The sequence below is a fragment of the Mustela nivalis genome (genome assembly GCF_964662115.1).
Source record: "Mustela nivalis genome assembly, chromosome: 13".
Taxonomy (NCBI): Eukaryota; Metazoa; Chordata; class Mammalia; order Carnivora; family Mustelidae; genus Mustela; species Mustela nivalis.
Genome location: NC_139032.1, coordinates 85,716,319 through 85,736,963, shown reverse-complemented (window position 1 = coordinate 85,736,963; position 20,645 = coordinate 85,716,319). Strand labels below are relative to the sequence as shown.

The following is a 20,645-nucleotide window of genomic DNA, read 5'->3' as shown; positions in this document are numbered from 1 at the left end:
TGTTCAAGGAAAATCAGGGTTAAAGAAACAGAAACAGGGTTGGGAGCAGACTGATGGCCCCTGGCAGGGGTCCTCAAGCTGGTGCCACCTGGAGGGTGTATGGCACAAGCAGGGCCTACCCAGTTTGATGGAGGTCTGAGCAGGGCTGCTAGTTTGTACTTCTAACAAATTCTCAGGTGATGCTGGTGGTGCTCGGGACCTAGGACCACACTTTGCAAATCAGTGCCTTGAAGGGCCTGAGCCGTTCTGAAAAAATGTGTTGGGTAGTGACACCTAGTGGCCAGAGGCAGCATGGCAGCCCTGCTGTACAAGCCACTATGACAAAGACCCTCTTGGGTGTAAGAAAGCAATGTCCAGACCTAATTCTCATCCAAAGCAGATTTGTGGGGGGCTCAGAACCTAGGAATCTGCTGGACAATGCAGGGTAATAGTCAAAGACTCTGGAGCCAGGGGGCGCACAGACCAGGTCACGTCCTTAGTTGGTTGAGCAGGGGCTGTTATGAGCTTGTGGCTGACGATGTTACCCCACCACTGGATGGTGAGGATTTTGTGGAAGGAAGCAGTGCCAAGCCCTTAGCACGGTGCCTGGAGTGTAGTAAACACTCACACTCTGCTGGTGGGGGCTGCTGCTAACAGGGGCGGGAGTGCTGGGAATGCTCACCGCGGCTGGCTGCGAGGCGGGGAGCCAGTCATGTTACACCGATCATTTCACGCTGTCCTCACTCGGCCCGTGGGGTGGGAGCTGTCATCGCCCTGGTTTAGTAGATGAGGAGACAAAAGCATAGGAGGCAAAGGAGTCTAGTGTCCATGTCACTCAGTCAGTATTCAGTGGAGCTGGGACGCAGGTCATTACACCAGGTGGTCTCAAATCACCGGGTGGGTAGGCTTCTCCTCTTTCTTCTCTCCCCCTCCCCTCTCCCTTCCCCCCTTCCCCCCTGCATCAGGCAGGTTACACTGAGAGGGCCCTGGAGCCCGAGTGGAACATGGGGCTTAGGTTTGGCCACTCTGTAACTCCCAGCGGCCATCTCTCTTGTCCCTTCCTCAGGCCTACGAGCGGCAGGTCCCACCCCGAGCTATCATCAACAGTGCCGGCTACAAAATCCTCACCTCCGTGGACCAGTACCTGGAGCTTGTTGGCAACTCCTTACCAGGTAAAGGAGCCCCCGCACCCCGTCTCAGGCTGAGATGCCCTGCTTGAGCCCAGGAGGTGGCCGGGGGAGAGGGCGGCCCTGATCACAGAGCTCCAGGCTCCACGTTTGCAGAGAGAGTGGCCAGGCCTTGAGGGATGGCACGTGCCCTCAGAGGGGAGGCTGAGAGGGGGTTTGCCTGAGGCCACCCAGTGAACTGGGCCTGGGCCGGTGTTGGCTCCCTGCTGCGTGCCTGTGCGGGCTTCCTGAGCCTTACAGTCACAGCTATGTCGTGGGGGTCCTGCTCTCCGCCCTTCCCACCTCCCTGAGGCCTTGTGAGATCCCTGGAGCAGATGACCCTGGTGACTCTCTACACTGTGGAGTCAGTACTGCATTGCTGAGGAGTCCTAGGTATTCCGTTTCCATTCCACCCGGTCGGGGCCTCCCAGAAGCCTTACAGGAGCACATCTGCCTCCCAGGTGACCTCAGGGAAACCCGGGGGTGGGGGAGCCTCCGATCTGGGGGGCAGCCTGTGTCCCACCCTCCCGACAGGGCTTAGGGGTCGAGGGCCCTGTGCCGGTGAGGGCTCTGCGAAAGCCCAGCATTCCTGAATTCCAGCCCCAAGGCTGGCTTTGTTTTTGTTATGTCTTCTTGGGCAACTTGGCAGTGGGAGGACTGACCTTGGGGTGTTGTGTAGACCCTGCGAGGTGTTGTGTGCCCCCAGGCCCCACACAGGGATGCAGAGCCAGGCCTAGAAGAAGAGCTGTCATTGTGTTATCAACAGGGGCGAGGTCCTAGTCCCGGGACCGCTTATCTCTCTGGATCTCAAATATCCATGGGGAAGAAATAGAGAAAAATCTCCTTTTATTTATTTTCTGTCCCCTGCCCCCCAACCCTCCCTCCCCCTGGGACATTTAAGCTACTCTTTGGCCTCCACAGCTGAAATTTGAAGGGAAACCCAAGAAGGTAGTGCTCCGCCTCTGAGCCTGAGGCCTCTCTGACCCGTGCTGCCTGTTCTGTAGGCAGGAGCCGGCGAGCCTTTCCCCAGGTGCAATGCCAGCTCCGAGAAACGGGTCTGAACATGCCTGGGGACTCTGAGGTCTCTTTAGCTGGGCTGCAGTGGCGGAGAAGCATGCTGTTTCCCTACTGACTTGCTGCTCAGCCCAGAACAGGCCAGCCCTCTCCGGCCTTCAGCCAGCTTCTGGGAGCTGGGCCTGGGGATCCGTTGCCCTGTCGCCTGTCGTCCCCCCCTACCCACCCCAAGCACCACCCCAGAAACTGCAGGGGCAGCGGCTCAGCCGGTGTTGTCTCGGCAGGGACCTCGTCAAAATCGGGCACAGCCCCCATCCTCAAGTGCCCCACGCAGTTCCCGCTCATCCTCTGGCACCCTTCTGCCCGGCACTACTACTTCTGCATGATGACGGAAGCTGAGCAGGACAAGTGGCAGGCGGTCCTGCAGGACTGCATCCGGCACTGCAACAATGGTGAGCCCCCCCCCCCTCGGTGGTGGTGGTTGTGGCTGTGGTAGTGGTGATGGTAGCGGCGTTGGCGGCGGCGGCAGTGGCCTGGGGTATGCGCTGAGTGGCGACACCTAGTGGCTGAGTACGGTGTGGCAACCCTGCTCTAGGAGCTGTTCTCCGTTTCCCGCTGGGGTCATTAGGAAGCCTCTGTGATGTTGCCTTTTTTTTTTTTTTTAAAGATTTTACTTATTTATTTGACAGAGAGAGAGAGAGAGAGATCACAAGTAGGCAGAGAGGCAGGCAGAGAGAGGGTGAAGCAGGCTCACCGCTGAGCAGAGAGCCCGATGTGGGACACGATCTCAGGACCCCGAGATCATGACCTGAGCCGAAGGCACAGGCTTAACCCACTGAGCCACCCAGGTGCTCTCTTCCTTGAAGAAAACAGTTCTGTGCGGCTCGGAGATAATTTGAGAAATTGTTCTTAGAGGGGGTCTGGTTGTTGAGCCCTTGGGCCCTGGGGCCCAGAATCACAGTCCCGATGCTGCCCCTTCCTAGCAACATGCCTTTAGGAGGAGACCAGCTTACCTCTCTGAGCCTGTATGAGATGGGATAAGAATCCCTCCCGGGTCTTAGTGTGTTTGAACGGATTCATGGTGAGAGTCCACTCGATGCTGGGTGTAATGACTTTTATTTATTCACTTGTTTAGTTTCTTTTTTAAAAAAAAGATTTTATTTGTTTATTTGACAGACAGCAAGAGGGGGAACACAAGCAGGGGGAGTGGGAGAGGGAGAATCAGGTTTCCCGAAGATCAGGGAGCCTGATGTGGGGCTCGATGCCAGGACCCCAGGATCTTGACCTGCGCCAAAGGCAGATGCTTAACCAACTGAGCCACCCAGCACCCTGTTTAATTTTTTAAAAAAATATTTTAAGCAATATCTACCCCCCAGTGTGGGTCTCAAACCCACAATGCCAAGATCAAGAGTTGCATGCCACACTGACTGAGCCAGCCAGGCTCCCTAAGACTTTTTTGATTGTATCCTTCGTTGTCTCACCCTGACCTATAGGGTAGCCTGGGAGTTCATGGCCTTTCTTAGCGTTCTCTTCTGTAAAGTTATGGGGTCTCTTTCTGCTTGCTCATTCATTCAGTGGACATCTTCAGTGTCAGGCGGAGGCTGCACCCAGGGAGCCAGACCGGGGTCCTGCCCCTGTGTGGCCGGCAGCCCTGTGGGGGTGGCAGACGTTAAGCAGGAGGAGCAGCTGTGCCCAGTGCTGGGTGGGCACCGCCCCGGGAGCCTATAGGGTGTGTGTTGGGGGGTGGGTGCTGACCCTGTGTGTGCAGACAGTGGGGCCAGCTGAGGAGCTGAGGGTTCCCCTGAGACCGGAAGGATGAATGGTCCTCGAGTCGGGGGAGGAGCTTTCTAGCCTTGAGTCTGGAGGGCAGCTCAGAGGCGGGGACAGTTTAGAGGAGTTGCATGAAGCCCTGCTGAGGGTGACCCAACACTCTGGGGGGCTCTGGGGTCTGGTCCGGAGGGCCCTGCAGGGCCGTAAAGAGTTTGATCAAAAATGGGGACAGTGGAGCACGGAGGGTCTTAGTGTCCTCGGGGAAGGAACAGCCTGGGCTGAAACCTGACCCTCCTTCCTGGTGACCCGGCCTGGGGCAGGCAGGAGAAGGAGGCCACCACCCCCACCCTCCCTGCCCAGCATGTCTCCCGTGCTGGGGGGGGGACCGCATGGGCACCCACGACTGGAGGCCCGCCCGCCGCGGGGACGCTTGGCTCGCCCGCCCGCCCGCCCACCCATCCTCCCTGTTCTGCAGAGCCGCCTTCTGACTGGAATCATGTGGGAGGAACCGGGTCTTCAGCTGAGCCGCCCCTGTCACCTGGACCAGGCCCTGCCACCCACAAAAGGCCTCCTGTTCCCAGATCCCCTGGGGCTTTGGGGCCAGGGCTGGGTGGAGGCCATCTGGGTTCTGGCTGCCTGGTCTGGGCACCCGCCCCGCTCCTCCCTTCTTCCTCCCTCCCCGCCCCAGCCCCGTCCCAGGTTTCCCGGGCTCCTGGCTGAGCTGGAGCTGGCGGGTCTACCCCAGGTCAGGGGTGGGTTCCCCTTGCGCACAATGCAAGGATGACAAGCTTGAGGTCGGTGGGATTGCCGGGCGGACTGAATGAGCTGGTTTGGGGAGAGCTCTTGGCTCCGTGCCTGGCACAGCTGGGAACTCACCTGGGAGGCTGAGGGGAGCCCCGTGGGTGGGTGCGGGGGTGGGTGCGGGTGCTGTGGCCAGGAGGGGCGGGGAAAGAAGGGGCGGCCTGTGGCTGGGTTTAGAGGAGTTTCCTTCTACCCGAGGACTGTGGGAAAGTTCTCTGTTTCCTCTAGCTTAGAGGCTGGGCCTGGAATTGCTCACTCCGGGGGCTGCCAGGAAGTGGGAGGGGGTGTGGGGGGAGGAGGCCGAGCTGGGGGTACGCCAGCTCGTCCCAAGGCCCCCCTTACATCCTGCATTCCTGGAGCAGCTGGGGGTGGCAGGAGGCAGCTGGGGCACGGAGCTGAGCCCGCAGGGTGGGCCGGGTGGGCCGGGGCTGCAGAGGTCGAGGCCTCTTCCTGTCTGACTGCCATCCCCCTTAATCTGCTGCTTGGGACTGAGGAATGCAGTTTCCTTTCTCAGTCTGACCCTGATGACCCCGCGGGCAGGAAGTCGCCGGGTTTGGCTGGAGTCCGCCAGTCCTGTGTTGGAGCCCTCCAGCTGCCATTCCCCAGCTGTGTGTCCTCCAACCAGTAACGCGGCATCTCTGAGCCAGTCTCCTCCGTCGGGAGAAGTGGGACTGAGAACAGCCGTCAAACAGGGCTGTTTGAGGCTGAGATGAGGGAATGTGTGTGAGGTCTCAGGCTGGGCCTGGCGTCTGGGTCTGCTTGGGCCGCCAGAGCCCGGATGGCTTACACACTGTGGAGGATAGAAGTCCAAGATCAAGGTGTCAGTAGGTTAGTTTCCTTTTGAGGCCTGTCTCCTTGACTTGCAGGTGGCTGTCTAATCACACAGCACCCTCTCCTTGTGCCCATTTTGCATCCAGATTCCCTTCTTTCAAGGACATAGTCCTCTTGGATGGGGACCCATCCTAATGACCTCATTTTACCTAAATTACTTCGTTAAAGGCCCAACGTCCAAATATAGTCACCTTCTGAAATACTAGGGCTTAGGTCTCTAACCTAGGAATCTGCGGGGACACCATGCAGCCCCTGACAACCAGGGGAAGAGCTCAGGAAGGGGACCTTCTCTCCTATGAGACTCAGCAGCCCAGCTGTGGAGTAGAGATGTCCTGAGGGTCTGAGAGCCCAGGCCTGGGATGTTGTAGCCTCCTTCCTAGTGCTCCCGCCCCCCAGCCCAACTCCCTACCCCCCCCCCCAACGCCTCTGCTTGTTGTCTGTAGACCGCAAATGCCCTGGGGTGAGTGAGGGCACACGTACAGCACAGCCCACATTTTCTAGGCAAAACCTGGCCTCTGGGAGGCCGTGCTCCTCCTTCCTCCCTGGCCCGATGGGCAGCCCCGCTGGAGCACCCCTGCCCTGCTCCAGTCACTCTGCCTGATCTCAGTCCCTGAAAGGTAGGGGGGAGACCCCTCCACCCCCACCCCATCCAGGGAGCCCCGTTTCCCACCGCTGAGCCCCCTTCCGGCACTGACGCCTGTGACTCCTGCGCTCAGCTGGAGGTGAGGGGGTTGTCCCCACGCCCAGAGGGGCTTTTTCTCTGCGGGGGTGACTCAGCCTGTAGTCAGAGCCGTGGGGAGCCCGGGTTTTGGAGGCCCAGACTGCCCTTTCCCCTTCCTGGGCTCCAGGGACACAGCGGTTGGGGGCAGAGGGCCAGCGTGGCCGCCCCGCTGCCTGGCTCTGCGTGTTAACCATATTCTTCCCCTAGTCCGATTTTGCAACTTCCTCCTGCTTGCCTTCCCCAGCAGCTGTTTTGGGGGGCCCGTGCCTCGTTCCCTGACCCACCTCGCTGGCACGCAGAAGGAGGGCGAGCTCCTACGGGCTGCTGCCAGTCCTACCAGTAGCACGAGTCTGGGACTGGTGTGTTGTAGTGGGACCGGGATGCCGTGGTGAATGAGAGTGACCCAGCCCGCCCACGGACAGCGACAGCACCCCGTCCCTGCTAGGCGTAGTAAAGGGTGACACGGTGTGGAGGTGGGTTCCACTCTGGGGCCCCCGCGTGACCAGTTCCCAGCGCGTCCCCATGGCTGGAGCCTCACGGTGGATGTGGGAGACCAGGCCGGGTCGTTGTTCCCACTGCTAGGAAGAGAAAACTGAGGCCCTTAGGGTTCAGGGATCTGGAGGAAGACTTGGCAAGCTACGCAGTGCACGGCCCAGAATTTGGCCCATTGCCTACTTTTGCAAATCAAGTTTTACCGGCTCGTTGGTTTCCAGATTGTCTGTGGCTGCTTTGATGCCGCCGTGGCAGAGCGGAGTGGTTGCAACAGAGATCATCTGGTCTGCAAAGCTGAAAATATTTACTGGCTGGCCCTTTGCAGGGAAAGTTTGCAGGCCCCCATGTGGACAGTAAGGGGAGGGAGCGGGACTGGAATGAGGACCTCGGGGTTCCTCTGGCTCGCTCTCTGCTATGCTGGCCACATCTCCCAGCAGGGGTGGGGTGACCTTGGGACCCAGCTCTGCCACTCACTGCCCCGGGACCTCCAGCCAGCAGCCTGACCTTGCAGCCTGCGTTGATCTGTCAAGTAAGGTTGAGGACAGTTTGGGGTAGTTGGGAAGATTTGAGAAGGGAAGTTGCATACGAAGGAGAGTGCTGTGCTGCTGTTGGTGGAGGGCTGTTATCGCTGTCACTGTCACTGCAGACATGACCGCCACCATCGCTGTGAAGGCAGTGGGGCTGCAGGAGGGATGTACCTGTGTCTGCACACTTGGGGGAGGGAGCGGGCGTTCAGGCCGTCGGCCAGTCGGTCTCGGTGAAGGCCACTGGGCCATCCCACCGACCTCCCCTCTCCCTCCCTGTCTGGAGCAGGGATCCCGGAGAACTCGAAGGTAGAGGGCCCCGCATTCACGGATGCCATCCGCATGTACCGCCAGTCGAAGGAGCTGTACGGCACCTGGGAGATGCTGTGTGGGAATGAGGTGCAGGTGAGACCGAGGGGGCTGCTGAGGGGACCGTGGGGGTCACCCGGGCTGGAGCGTGGTGCCAGGCACAGAGACTTTGGACTCTGGTGCTCTCCCGGTTTGTAAGGAGACAATAAGATCATTTTGGACAAGTGGAGATTCTTTATTCAGTCATTTACTGTTATCTCTCCTGACCCAGGGGCTGGGGTGCTTCTGTGAATAAGAGGGACATGGCCTGCGCCCTTATTCTCTCTCTAGCAGGAGAAACAGACATTTGACAAATAAACATACGTACTACTATGTGCAAGTGGGGGGGGGGATGGGTCATGTTCCAGACAGGGAGGCAGCAGGTGCAAAGGCCCTGGGGTGGGATCCTGCAGAATCCTGCAGGTCCCTCGAGCAGATGAACTGGGATCTGGGGTAAATGATGCTCAGGAGAGAGGGCAGTGGAGACATGGAGCCAAGGCCAGGCCCAGGGGAGGTGGGGCTTGAGGAGAACTTGGAGAGGAACCTGCCAGCTGGACATGCTCTAAGCTCTGGCCTGGCCTGTGCCTCCTGGTCCTAGATCCTGAGCAACCTGGTGATGGAGGAGCTGGGCCCTGAGCTGAAGGCAGAGCTCGCCCCGCGGTTGAAGGGGAAACCACAGGAGCGACAGCGCCAGTGGATCCAGGTGGGTGCGTGTGGGCTCGGAGACGGGGGGGGGGGGGGGGGGACGCTGTGCCCGCCCAGCACCCTGGCTCTGGCTCTGACACAGTGGCTCCGCCCACAGATCTCCGACGCTGTGTACCGCATGGTATACGAGCAGGCCAAGGCACGTTTCGAGGCGGTGCTGGCCAAGCTGCAGCTGGCCCGGCCGGCCATGGAGGCCACCATCCGCACGGACATGGACCAGATCATCACCTCCAAGGAGCACCTGGCCAGCAAGATCAGAGGTAGGCAGGCTACCTACTGTGCTCGGGGGCCCAGGCGGCCCTCCCGTCTGTGCCGTGGACCCATGTACAAGTGACTTGATTCGTTTGGTCATTTTAAAAAATGAAAACCAATCCGAGGTTTTGTTCTTCCAACTTCTGGGTGTTGTTTTGTGGCTATTTTTGCAAATCCAGACCTTGAAGATGTCTGTCTGTCTTGTTAAGGAAGTTCCAGTTTGTCACTCAGCTTTAGTTGGTCATGGACTTGACCGTGGCTTTGTAGGCATCCGTTTAGTGATGATGCACTCGGATCAGGGCTCGCTTTTCAGGGTCCGCACACATTCCCTTCTGTTCCCGGCCCCCTGTCCCCTGCCCCACACGCTGACCGCGTGCAGTTTCCGGACATGTCAGTTGCCTGAGCCTTTTCTGTCCTCACTGTGCTGCGTAGACCTCGGAGAGCTCACGTCTGTCTGTTGCAACAAACATTAGCTGGGCAGAGGAGTGGGACAGACCTCAGAGCACCCTGGGTGGGTCCGACTGCCCTGGAGCTGGTCGTGCCCAGGGGCCCATGGCCTTGTACGTGGCTGCACAGAGCAGGGGCTGTCTCAGCATGTGCAAAACCCAGAGGCTCTCAGAGTCTACCAGGGTGTGTTTTGTTTCGTTAAACAAAGCAACAACACCCCTAGAGATGCGCTTCTTTCCACTTCAAGTGAAGCAGAACAATGCTGACACCTTTGGGTGACCCCTTTCGTGGTTCCTTGCCCTCAGACTTTGAGAAATTTCGGGGGCCGATCTCAGAACCCCTCGTTCTCTTTGACACGTGGATCTGTGAGTCATTCAGTTTGCTGGTGTCACAAGTGGCTTGCTTTCTTTTCTTTTTTTTTTAAGATTTTATTTATTTGACACAGAGAGAACACAAGCAAGGGGAGTGGGAGAGGGAGAAGCAGACTTCTCGCCAAGCAGGGACCCTGACACGGGGCTCAATCCCAGGACCCCGAGATCATGACCTGAGCGAAAGGCAGACGCTTAAGGACTGAGCCAGCCAGGCGCCCCACAAGTGGTTTTCTTTAACAGCTAATACGAGGGGCGCCTGGGTGGCTCAGTGGGTTGAGCCTCTGCCTTTGGCTCAGGTCATGGTCCCAGGGTCCTGGGATCAAGCCCCACATTGGGCTCTCTGCTCAGCGGGGAGCCTGCTCCCCACCCCCCCGCCTGCCTCTCCGCCTACTTGTGATCTCTGTCTGTTAAATAAATTAAAAAAAAAAAAAAACTAAAAAAAAAAAGCTAATACGACCGCGAGTCTCTGGGCTCCTGGAGCCACCGCTCACGCGGCTCCCGCTGGGCGCAGCCTTCATCCTCCCCAAGGCAGAGGTGTGCGTCCGGAACCACGTCCAGCCCTACATCCCGTCCATCCTGGAGGCCCTCATGGTGCCCACCAGCCAGGGCTTCACCGAAGTGCGGGACGTCTTCTTCAAGGAGGTCACCGACATGAACCTGAACGTCATCAACGAGGGCGGCGCGGACAAGCTGGGTGAGGTGAGGCCAGGCCCCCTACCCCACGCCACGGCCTGCGGGGCCTGGGTCTGCTCTGCCCCCGCCAGGCTGGGACTCGGGGTGTGACCCGTCACCAGAGGGTCTGCTGGAGACCAAGCGGCTGGGGGCGTGAGGCACTGGGGGGCAGCGGTCAGAGGGAAGGGGGATCACGGACCCCCTCGACCCGGCTGGTTACTTTAGTCTCAAAGGACTTAGAAGAGGGAGGGAGAGGAGGAGGGAGGAGGAAGTGAGGGGAGGGGGAAGGGGCGAGGGTGGGGGGGAAGGAGAGGCAAGCCTGACCGGAAGCAGAATTACTTGGGTACCATTTCACGTACCCCACTGTGGAGACAGCACCTCTATTACCTCTCCGTTACCCAGTTCTCAGGGTTCCACAGACCCTATTTTGGGGTACATGGCTGCCTGACACCCCCTGTGGCTGTCCGGTGGGGACAGAACTGATCCCAGAATCTTTGGCCTCCTCTTCCATACCCCGCACTGAGGAGTCCACAGACACTATCGGAATTTGAGAACCAGAAAGGACCTTATAAATCTTGAGAAACTGTCCCCTGAGTTTGAGGCTGCGGAGTCGGAGGCTCCGAGAGGGTGAGCGACTTGCCGAGGTCCCACAGTGCCCCAGAAGGCGGGAGAGCCTCTCGCCGGGCACCGTGGCTGCCGGACCGTGCTCCGGCCTCCGCGTCCTCATCCCTCGGGGCCTGGGCTCCCCCGCAACTTGCCCCGCGGGGGCTGGGCCCGGACTCCTGGGGCCCCGGGCAGGCTGTGGTCTGCCCGCACTCCGGGGGCCCCGGCTCAGGTCCCCGCTCCCTTGCAGTACATGGAGAAGCTGTCGCAGCTGGCGTACCACCCCCTCAAGATGCAGAGCTGCTACGAGAAGATGGAGCCGCTGCGGCTCGACGGGCTGCAGCAGCGCTTCGACGTGTCCAGCACAGCCGTGTTCAAGCAGCGGGCCCAGATCCACATGCGAGAGGTGGGCCCCAGCACCCGCTGACGTCCCCCTGCCCCGGGCCCCGTCTCCTGGGCCGAGGCCCTTCCCTTCGTGGCCTTACGCCCTGGCCCTGCCTCCTCCTGGGCCCCCCAGCAGCCGTGCTCAGTCCTGCTCTGGCCTCTCGGGCGCTCCCAGCTGCTGGAACACCTGCCCCTCCTTTCACCTGGTTAGTCTGGACTCCTTTTTCCGGTCTCACTTTAGAGACCCCTTCCTCCAGGAAGCCCTCCTTGCTCCCCAAGCCCCTCCCTGCAGGCCCAGGACCTCTGTTCCCTCAAGGCAGGGACCTGCCAGTGCCCAGCACTGTGCCAGCGCACAATAGACACTGAAGATGGTGAACACGTAGGTTCACCCACAGGCCGCCTGCGCACCTCCCTAGCGGACCAGGGGTCATGGGCTGAGGAGCCCCTCCAAGGCGTGCAGGGAGGGGCTGGGGTCACTCCAGGGCCCTCACGTGCCCCGCGGTGTGCCCTGCAGCAAATGGACAATGCCGTGTACACCTTTGAGACCCTCCTGCACCAGGAGCTGGGGAAGGGGCCCACCAAGGAGGAGCTGTGCAAGTCGATCCAGCGGATCCTGGAGCGGGTGCTGAAGGTAAGCGGCCTGGCCCCCGAGCCCAGGCCCCGGGCTGGCACCAGGCTTGCTGCCCCTGCGGGAGGCACCACAGACCCCCCGGCCTGCGCCAGGATTCCGAGGCTCAGGGTCCATCCCCCTGGCCCCCTCTTTCCTGGCAGAAATACGACTATGACAGCAGCTCAGTGCGGAAGCGGTTCTTTCGGGAGGCGCTACTGCAGATCACCATCCCGTTCCTGCTCAAGAAGCTGGCGCCCACGTGCAAGTCGGTGAGCGTGCCCCTCACCCCCCACCCCGCCACAGCCGCCTCCTGCCACCCAGCTGGCCTAACCGCCCGCCCCACCCCTGCAGGAGCTGCCCCGGTTCCAGGAGCTGATCTTCGAGGACTTCGCCAGGTTCATCCTGGTGGAGAACACGTACGAGGAGGTGGTGCTGCAGACGGTCATGAAGGACATCCTGCAGGGTAGGGCGGGGGCGGCTGTGGAGCTGCTGTGGGGAGCCTCACTGCCACTGGAGGGGGCGGTGATCCGGATGGCTGCTGAGAGGTCATCCTGGACCCAGCCCAAACCATGGGACTTAAGCCTGGGGGCTGGTTTAGGTAGCGGTGCAGCCCAGGGTGGGTAGGGTCATTTCTCTGTGCTGTCCTGCGTGTCAGCTCAGGGCTCTGGCATTACAGACAGTGCCAGAGGAGGGACAGGAGGGACAGGAGTGGTGGCTTGGGCTGCTCGTTCCCAGCACCGAGGCCTGGGCTAATCGTGAGGCCAGAGGCGGCGATGGGGGTCCTACTTGGGCACTGTGGTGGGGGTTGGTGGCGGCCGCGGCCCCCACGCCAAATGTCCTGACGCCCCTTTTGGCTCCGCAGCCGTGAAGGAGGCCGCCGTGCAGAGGAAGCACAACCTCTACCGGGACAGCATGGTCATGCACAACAGCGACCCCAACTTGCACCTGCTGGCCGAGGGCGCGCCCATCGACTGGGGTGAGGAGTACGGTGGCAGCATGGGGGACAGTGGCAGCCCCAGCGTCCCAGAAGCAGCCACTCATTCAGAAAAGCGACGGCGTGCCAAGCAGGTGGTGTCTGTGGTCCAGGACGAGGAGGCAGAGCTGCCGTTCGAAGCCGGCTCTGAGCCACTATCACCTGCGTCCCCGGACAGTGTCACCGAGCTCCGGGGCCTGCTGGCCCAGGATCTGCGGGCAGAGAGCCCCCCGCCGGCCGGCCCTCTGCTCAATGGGGCCCTATCTCAGGAGAGCCCCCAACCCACGGCAGCCTCTGAGGCCTCGTCCCCGCCTGCCTCACCCCTCCGGCAACCCCCTCCTGGAAAGGCTGCGGACCTTGAGCCTCCCAAACCCAGTGACCAGGAGACCGGGGAGCAGGTATCCAGCCCTGATGGCTGCCCCCCCATCCACACCACCACCGAGGACAGCGCAGGGGTGCAGACGGAGTTCTAGGCTCCTCCCCTGAGCTCCTGCTGGACATGGCACATGGGCCACCCCCTCTGAGACACTGGCAGGCTTGGCTCCAGGTGGGGAGCCCCGGATCTAGGCCTCGGGGTGGAGGGAGGGGAGGGCTGGTGCCTTTGTGGGGCAGGGGTGGCCCACCTGAGTCACTTTACTGGGTTCAGTCACACTTTGCTCCCTGCTTTCTCTTCTGTGGGATGATCTCGGGCTTCCTGCTTGTGCTGGGAGGTGGGCACAGCTGAGGGGGCTGAGGTGGCCGCTGAGTGCCCGGGTCCTCCTTTCCTGCCTTCTGGGGCTGTCACGGGTCTCACCCTCCTCCTCAGAAAGACGGGTATCGAGTTCTTGTTCGCTGTGTTACTTGCCCACTGAATTCTCTCCCGTCTCGCCAGTGGAGGGCGGCTCATTGGAACCAGGACTAGGGAGCGTTGAGGCCCAGCTCTGGGTCCGGACCACTGTCGTTCTCCATCCTGGCTGGGCCTCCAGAGGCCAGTTTCGGAGTGACACTGGCCTCGCTTTCCCGGCCCTGGGTGAGGGGAGGTGCACGGAGGGGGCTTCAGGCTGGGGATGCTGGGTTGGGGGGGGATGCCTCGTGGAGGAGAAGGGGCGAGGGGCCGGGATTGGAATGAGAAAGGCCCAGGATGTGCTGGTCTGTGGAGAGGAAGTGTTCCAAAGGAGAGGAGAGGTGAGCTGCTGGGGAGGTGTTGCCAGGAGCGGCCCCAGCGCAGGCGGCCGTGGCCGCAGGAAGGGCTCTGGAAGCTGGAGCAGGCTTTGCCTCCCCCTGCCCCTCCAGTGGAGACACACTCCGGGCTGGGACAGAGGGGGTGACAGGCCACTCAGAGGTGGGGTTTGGGGGGTGTGGGTTCTGTCTCCTGAGGGCCACCCCCAAGGTACGCACTGTCCACCAGGGGAGCAGAGTACGGCTCCCCAAGGCACCACTGGTGGCCCCTGAGGATGTGGGGTCAGGCTGTGGCTCGGCCTCTGCTGCCTTCGAGTCACCGGTCATCTCACCCTGAAAGATTACCTTCTCAGATGTTCTCCTCCCTCAGCGGCTTATCTGGGGGCCAGGGGGTGAAGGTCGAGTGAGACAGCCCCAACCTGGCAGCCCCAACCCCAAGGCCCAGGACCCCCTGGCTTCCCCAGTCCCTTCCGACCCCTTGGTCTGCTTCCCGGGGCAGGGGCCTCAGGCCCCCAGGACGTGCGGCGGTGGCTGGTGCTCAGGGACCCCCCCGGTCCCCCAGGCTTCATCTCCGATGCCTCACTAACCTTCTACCACCACAGTCCGTACTCTGAGCTCTCCTCTAGTGCCTTCTCTTGGGGGTTTTTTCAGTCATCCTTCCCAGATATCATACTGAAAATATTATGCAAACTGTTTAAGCTTTACTAATCAATAAACGATTTAAAGCCACTGGCCTGTGTGTGGCGCCGGCAGGGGGAGACCTGCGCCAGAGCTGGTCTAGGACCACCCGTGCACCAACTTTTTGGGCTTATCGTTTGACCCCCTCTCATGCCTGGTCCGAGGGTACCGCCCCGGAGATGGGGTGCAGGGCGCACAGGGGACAGGCCTGATGGCAGCTTGGCCTTCTCAGCTGGGTCAGTGCAGGCTGTTCTCCGGAGCCCAGGAGGCCAGGATGAGGTGGAGCAGCTTTAAGGACAAGTCACCCTGGGGCACCCGCAGCAGGAGCAGGGAGAGGCCTCCAGGCCCAAGCCAGATCGGACCTGCAGTGTGGGGATTTTGGGGACTCCTGGTCACACAGCATTCACTGAGCCCTCGCCATGCTCTGAGGACTCCGGGAGGAGGGCACCCTGGTTCCGCCATCTCACGATGGTGTAAACTGAGGCCCAAGAAGGTGTGCATCCCTGGCCGAGGCTACAGGTCACACACACCCATCACCACACACACAGCTGGCGGGGACGTGTTGTCCCATGCAGGGCTGAAAACAGGCCTACGGTGGGATGGCCGCCGGTCACCTTGGGGGATGTTGGCTTCCCTGGCGCCAGCCTGTCCGCGGTGGCCAGCGGCTGGGGGCTGGTCAACAAGGGCCAGGGTAAAGGATGGCGGGGGCCTTGGGGCTGGAGACCAGAACATTCCGCTGCAGTCGTGCTGTGGTCCTTGGCAAGTCCCTGCACCCAGCCTCGGGCTCCATCTATAAAAGTGGGGGTCAGGGGGTAGCCTCAAGTCTTTCTCCCTGGGCCTAGTGAGGAGCCCGCCCCGGTGATTTGCAAAACGCTGTGCCCTGTGTGGCCCTGCCGGCCCAGGTCTCAGTCTCCCTTCAGCTGAGCCCAGATTTGGGGCGGAAGGAGGAAGCCACGAGAGATCCCGGGGAGTGAGGGGCAGGGGGTGAGACTGTGGGAAGAGGCCCCAGCTCTTGCCTGGAAAGTAGGACTTACAAGAGGCCTTCATCTCACCCCGTGTCAGCCTGTAGGACAGTTCCAATCAAGTAGGGAAACAGGCGCAGGGGAGAGGCTCTCTGCCACTCCCGGGCCAGGCCCCTGCATCCAGCTTCACCTCTAGCATGAACACTTAGTGCCCCCTGGTGGCCACCGGCCTGCATCGGGCCCCATCAGGTCCCTCACTGAATGCGTGGGGAAAGGAGTCTGGAAGGCAGGCCAGGGTCAGAGTTAGCTGGAGGCAGAGCCCAGGTGCCCCCAGAGACCCACCTCTAGCCCAAAGCAAGCTGCCCTTGGTTGTGCCCGAACTTACACAATAAATGTGCAGCTCTAAGCAAGTGAGGGGGCACGGGTCCTAGAATTGTGCAATGAATAACCCGCACAACTGCTGGGCTCTAGGAGTCAAGATAGGAGTCCCGGGCTCAGCCCCAGCGCCGCTGTGTCGGGCTCCCGCGCACTGGGCCCTCGGCTCTTCTCTGGGATCGCAGTGAGGGAGTGCACCACCCACCCCGAAAACAACAACAACAACACACACACACCCCAACCTGCTGCTGCGCGGACTCTCCACGCCCTGCACACGCACACGCACACACACACACACACCCACCCCCAACCTGCTCCGCGGACTCTCCACGCCCTGCTCGGAGCCCGTCGGTCTGTCCCCCTGTAATGAGGGCCGATCTGGATAACTTGGCATTGGGGAAGGCCTCTCCCACCTCTCCCCACTCCCTCTGATTGAGCTAAAGCCCTCCCCCGCTCCCCCAACCCTCACCCCCTCCTCTGCCCCGGCCCCACCAGGCCCCAGCAGGCCCCAGCGAGGACTCAAGGATCAGGCTGGAGGTGGGTTTACTGACATTCCTGCTTCGGGTCAGGAGAGGCAGATCTGGAGAGCAGAGTCAGGAGGGGCCGGTGTGGACCGTGGCACAAGGCCTGCACTCCGCATGCACCGGCAAGTCCATCTGAGGCCGGCCCATGGCGGTCTGGGGGGGACACCACACACCCGCTCCGCACTCGGCCAGGGCCCTCCCACACTTCCACCACCCGACAGAGGGGGACGGCACTGTCCTTGTTACCCTGATGAGGGCACTTAGGCTCCCGGAGGGCCGCCGAGCGCTGTAACCTACCACGGTCGGACTGCTGGGAAGTGCCCGAGGCCAGGACCGGCCCCCTCCCCAGCCCAGGTGTGCTTGGACAGGAAGGGGGGCTGCTCCCAGGTCGTGAGGAAGGGCCCTGGGGCGGAGGGGGGTGGTCTCAAGCAGAGCAGGAGTCAGGGTCAGGTGGGCTGGAGCGCGGGGCCCCAGGGGGTGGCTGGGACTCAGCTGTGGTAGAGCCGCAGGCACTGCGCGATCTCCTGGCGGCACAGCGGGCACGTGCGCAGGGGCTGGCAGCACTGGTGACAGCAGCAGACGTGGCCGCAGTTGAGGAAGATCATCTGGGCCTGAGGAGAGACCGTGGGCGCGTCTGGTCCCGCCCCTGCCTGTCCTCGGTGATGGAGGCCCCGGTCCCTTACCCTCAGAACCTGCTACCACGGTCCTCACGCCCCATCCCAGGGGCACACGAGTCTCTCCCGGCCACCTCTCTTGCACCCTCCGCGCCTAAGAGCTGCCCAGGAGGCCATGGTGGGTCTAACCCGCCTGCTGCTGCGGCACCTGGAGCCTGTCCTGGAGCACTTCCTCTTGGCCGGACTTCCCCCGAGCAGATAACCGAGGATGTGCTCCTAGCCCGTTCGACTCGGTACAGCACTGCTCGGTAGAGCAAACGGGGCGGGGAGGGGGCGGGGCCACTGCCCCAGACTTACCTCCCGCTCCAGGCACACAACGCATTCCGAGGTCGGCATCTCCAGCTCCACAGGGGGAGCAGACGGGGTCGTGGGCTCGGGAAGCTCCTCGGGGGCAGTGGGCACCTCCAGGGCTCCAAGGGCCTCACCCTTGGGTGGGTTCGGCAGCTCTGTGGGGACCAGAGGGACAGGCTGAGCCAGGGTCATGTCCCCATGATCCCAACCCCGCAGGGGGTCCCCTGGCTCTGCCTGCTGAGTGCAGTGCGCCAAGGTGGGACACTCAGATCCCACAGGAGGGCTAAGGGCCCCCTTATTGCTTCTGAGCCTCATTCCCCATCTGTCAGACAGGAGTGCGGGCTCGCAGGCAGGGCAGGCCACACTGCTGGTGACCTGGGGCCTCTAACCCCGGACCATTGCCCGGATCCTTCACAGCGACCCTACAAGGAGGCCTTGTCGCTTTCATGGAAGAGCAGCCGTTTGCCGGAGACTACCGGACCCCCCACCCGCCAACCCCCTGCCACCAGAGCCATGGGGCAGGAGCCCTTGGTAAGGGGCTCTGTTGGGGGACAGGGGCTGTGCTCACAGCTTCTCTACCAGGTCTCCCAGGAGACCACCCAGGAGCCCGGAGAGGAATGAGAAGGCCCCAAGGCTGCCCCTCACCGCCCTAGAGCAGGCATCCCCTGCGCGGGGCCCAAGAGCAGCGCATCAGAATCAGCCCTTACAAACCATCTTTCATGATCACACAACGTACACCACAGCCCTGAGTCCTCTCCATCCCCGACGCCAACCTGATCTCAGTTCAGCTTTTTCCATCTACCCTGTGGTTTGAATTAGGAGTTTTCATAACTGGAAAAGCCTTAAGATTTTCTTTTTTAAAGGCTGTTACAACACTAGGCTCTCTGAAGGTACCATGGTACCCCCAAGCCATCACTGTAAAGGGTTCTTCCGTGTTTAACGTGACACCAAGCGAGTTCTGGGAGCAGGAAGAGGATGCCAGGAAAAGGACCGAAGGTCCCCCGCCCCTTCCGCAGCCGAGGAGGAGCCGGTCCACTCAGCCTCCCTGCAGCCGGGCGGCGCCAGGAAGAAGCTGTAAGCAGCCTCGATGGGGAAGGACCTGCTGGTCGCTTCCGGCTCCTGCTAGCCCTGGGGATATTTTGGGAGATGGTGGGAGGCAACCATCATCTGAGGGGCTCAGAGTGAAGGACGTTTGTCTGCCAGGAGGGGGCCCCCAGCTCCTGATGCCAAACTTACCCGGACCCGCAGTGTGACAGGAGGAAGGTGGCAGTGCTGGGGAAAACCGGCAGGGGAGGAAGGGTCCATTTCATACATTACTTGCTATTACAGAACTATTAGTTAAATGCATTTTTTAGGTTGGGCCAATGTCCCTGGAATAAAATTTTCTGGAAAGCTGGAGCCTGTGGACAGGACACAGCCACCGGCCCAGACACCTAGGGACCTCCTCCTCCCCACCAGCAACCAGCTCCTGCCTCATCCCTGCAATCTGCTCTGTCCTGAGCCGCCCCGGCCGGAGACGGCACTGTCGTGGGCTCGCCAGCCCCGCAGCCCAGGCATGCCCTCTCCTTCGGCCCCTGCCCGACTCCCTCCCGTCTCAAGCCCCCTCGGCCTCTTCTCGGGGGGGAGGCATGAAGCTCAGCGGCCCAGCCATCGGCCAGCTGTGTGCCATTATGGGAAACACATTAACTTCTCCGTTTCCTCCTCCGTCAAATGAGAACAGCAGCAGCCCCGCCTCACGGGGCTGACACGGCGCCATGCCACGGGGCAGGTGCGGTGGTTGGCAAATGCCCAGCGCCTGGGGGGTGCTCAGCCCACGGGAGCCCCTGCCTCCCACATCCACTCCGATGTCAGGACAGCAGCGAGGTTTCCCGGGCCTCCAGACACAGGTAGGAGTGCCTTCACGAGCCACCTTTACCCCTTCACACGTCATCACAAACATCCTTCTACGTCCACACGGCAGGCCTGCTCCAGGCACAGTGTCAGGCACTGGTATGGCTGCTTTTTCCCTCTGTGCCAGGGCCCGCGGTGTGCGGCTCCCAGTGTCCGTACAGTAGCTTTAGGGAAGGTTATAGGACAGGCACCAGAAGGAAGCTTCTCCCTCTTCTCCCCCACCCCCCCCCACACCCATTTTTATGGCCTGTTTTTTTCCATTTGGAAAAGCTATTCCTTTAGGAGGAAGCCTTAAGGACTGGTAGGGGCTAGAACCAGCCCTTACATCTCGTCCTGAGACCCATCCCCCAGCCCCTTGAGCACAGTCCACAGTGAGCCTGGGGCCTCCGCTCAGGAGATGCCCCGTACGGGTACCTGGCCGGATCCTGGCTGCGGCCAGCAGCTCCCGCACCCTCCGCAGGATCTCGTGCTGCAGGCCAGCTTCCGAGACGCCCACCTGCCACAGTTCAAGGAAGAGCAAGTTAGGGCCTGGGAGGTGGGCTGGGAGCTCGCTAGCCAGGGCAGAGCCACCAGGACCACCACCTTCCTGGCTTCTGGCACCTTCACCTGGAAATGTGGAGGCCTGGGCCCCCGGGTCAGCATGCAGCAGTGCAGCACCCTAGCTGTGAAGGTGACCAAGGGGCAGGGAGGGACACTGAGACCCCAAAGGGAACACCGGTAAGAGCCATGGTTTAGCATGGGCTTGCCCTGCACTGGGGCAGGGACCCCGCTGATGGCTTCACTTGTGAGACCACACGTCCCCCCGCGACAACAGGGGAGTCAGGACCCACAGTCAGAGTTCACAGGAAGGGGCAGAGAGTTCCCATTGAGACCGAGCTGCTAAGAAGCGGCAGTGTCACAGACCCTCGGGTGACACAGTCCCTGTGTGTGACCCATCAGTTTCTAAGTCAAGGACAGGCCACATGGCAGAGTGACAGACAGCATGGCCTCTGGGACCAGACCACCCATGCTCGAGGCCTGACTGCTGGGTGACATGGGGCAAGCTACCACCTGGCCGTGTCAGCACTTCCTCCTCTGAGAAACGACAAAGAGGATACCCGCCTCACTGGCCTGTTGGGGGGTTGGCATGGGAAAAGCCCTCAGAACAGCGCCTGGCACTGGCGAGTGCTACGGGGCTGTGCGCTGTCCTCGTCATCCGGCTCTTCCGAAGAGTAAAAGAACTAACACAAGCCGGAGTTCAGCCTCCACCCAGGAGGGCCACAGGCTCAGGCAGTGCTGTCCTTAAGAGGGCTGCGAAGGTGGGGGCGGGCCAGGGCCAGACCCGACAACCTCCAAAGATTCGTCCTGGGCCTACAACGTGAAGGTCCAGTGTGAGTGGGGGGAGTAGTCTGGGGTCAGGCAGAGGGTGTGCAGGTTACCCCCAGGGCGCC

At 61.4% G+C, this 20,645-nt stretch overlaps 2 protein-coding genes across 7 annotated transcripts in view; one reads left to right on the top strand and one right to left on the bottom strand.

The window, feature by feature from the left end:
* NIBAN2 (niban apoptosis regulator 2) overlaps positions 1-14,550 on the top strand; it is a 52,226-nt gene extending 37,676 nt beyond the window's left edge. The window contains exons 4-14 of the mRNA XM_082695634.1: positions 1,046-1,151; positions 2,444-2,611; positions 7,588-7,703; positions 8,245-8,349; positions 8,449-8,611; positions 9,933-10,120; positions 10,947-11,102; positions 11,595-11,711; positions 11,852-11,959; positions 12,042-12,153; positions 12,553-14,550. Of these exons, the coding sequence (XP_082551760.1) occupies positions 1,046-1,151; positions 2,444-2,611; positions 7,588-7,703; positions 8,245-8,349; positions 8,449-8,611; positions 9,933-10,120; positions 10,947-11,102; positions 11,595-11,711; positions 11,852-11,959; positions 12,042-12,153; positions 12,553-13,136 (1,923 nt within the window). The 3' untranslated portion in view covers positions 13,137-14,550. The remainder of the gene's footprint in view (positions 1-1,045; positions 1,152-2,443; positions 2,612-7,587; positions 7,704-8,244; positions 8,350-8,448; positions 8,612-9,932; positions 10,121-10,946; positions 11,103-11,594; positions 11,712-11,851; positions 11,960-12,041; positions 12,154-12,552) is intronic.
* Positions 14,551-16,362: 1,812 nt separating this feature from the next.
* LRSAM1 (leucine rich repeat and sterile alpha motif containing 1) overlaps positions 16,363-20,645 on the bottom strand; it is a 40,301-nt gene continuing 36,018 nt past the window's right edge. For all 6 annotated transcript variants that reach the window (XR_014301992.1, XM_082695638.1, XM_082695635.1 and 3 more), the window contains 3 exons: positions 19,630-19,711; positions 17,332-17,480; positions 16,363-16,971 (listed from right to left, as the gene is read on the bottom strand). Coding sequence is in view for 5 of the 6 variants with exons in the window: in XM_082695638.1 (XP_082551764.1) it covers positions 16,849-16,971; positions 17,332-17,480; positions 19,630-19,711 (354 nt within the window). In the remaining variant the exon portion in view is untranslated. The remainder of the gene's footprint in view (positions 16,972-17,331; positions 17,481-19,629; positions 19,712-20,645) is intronic.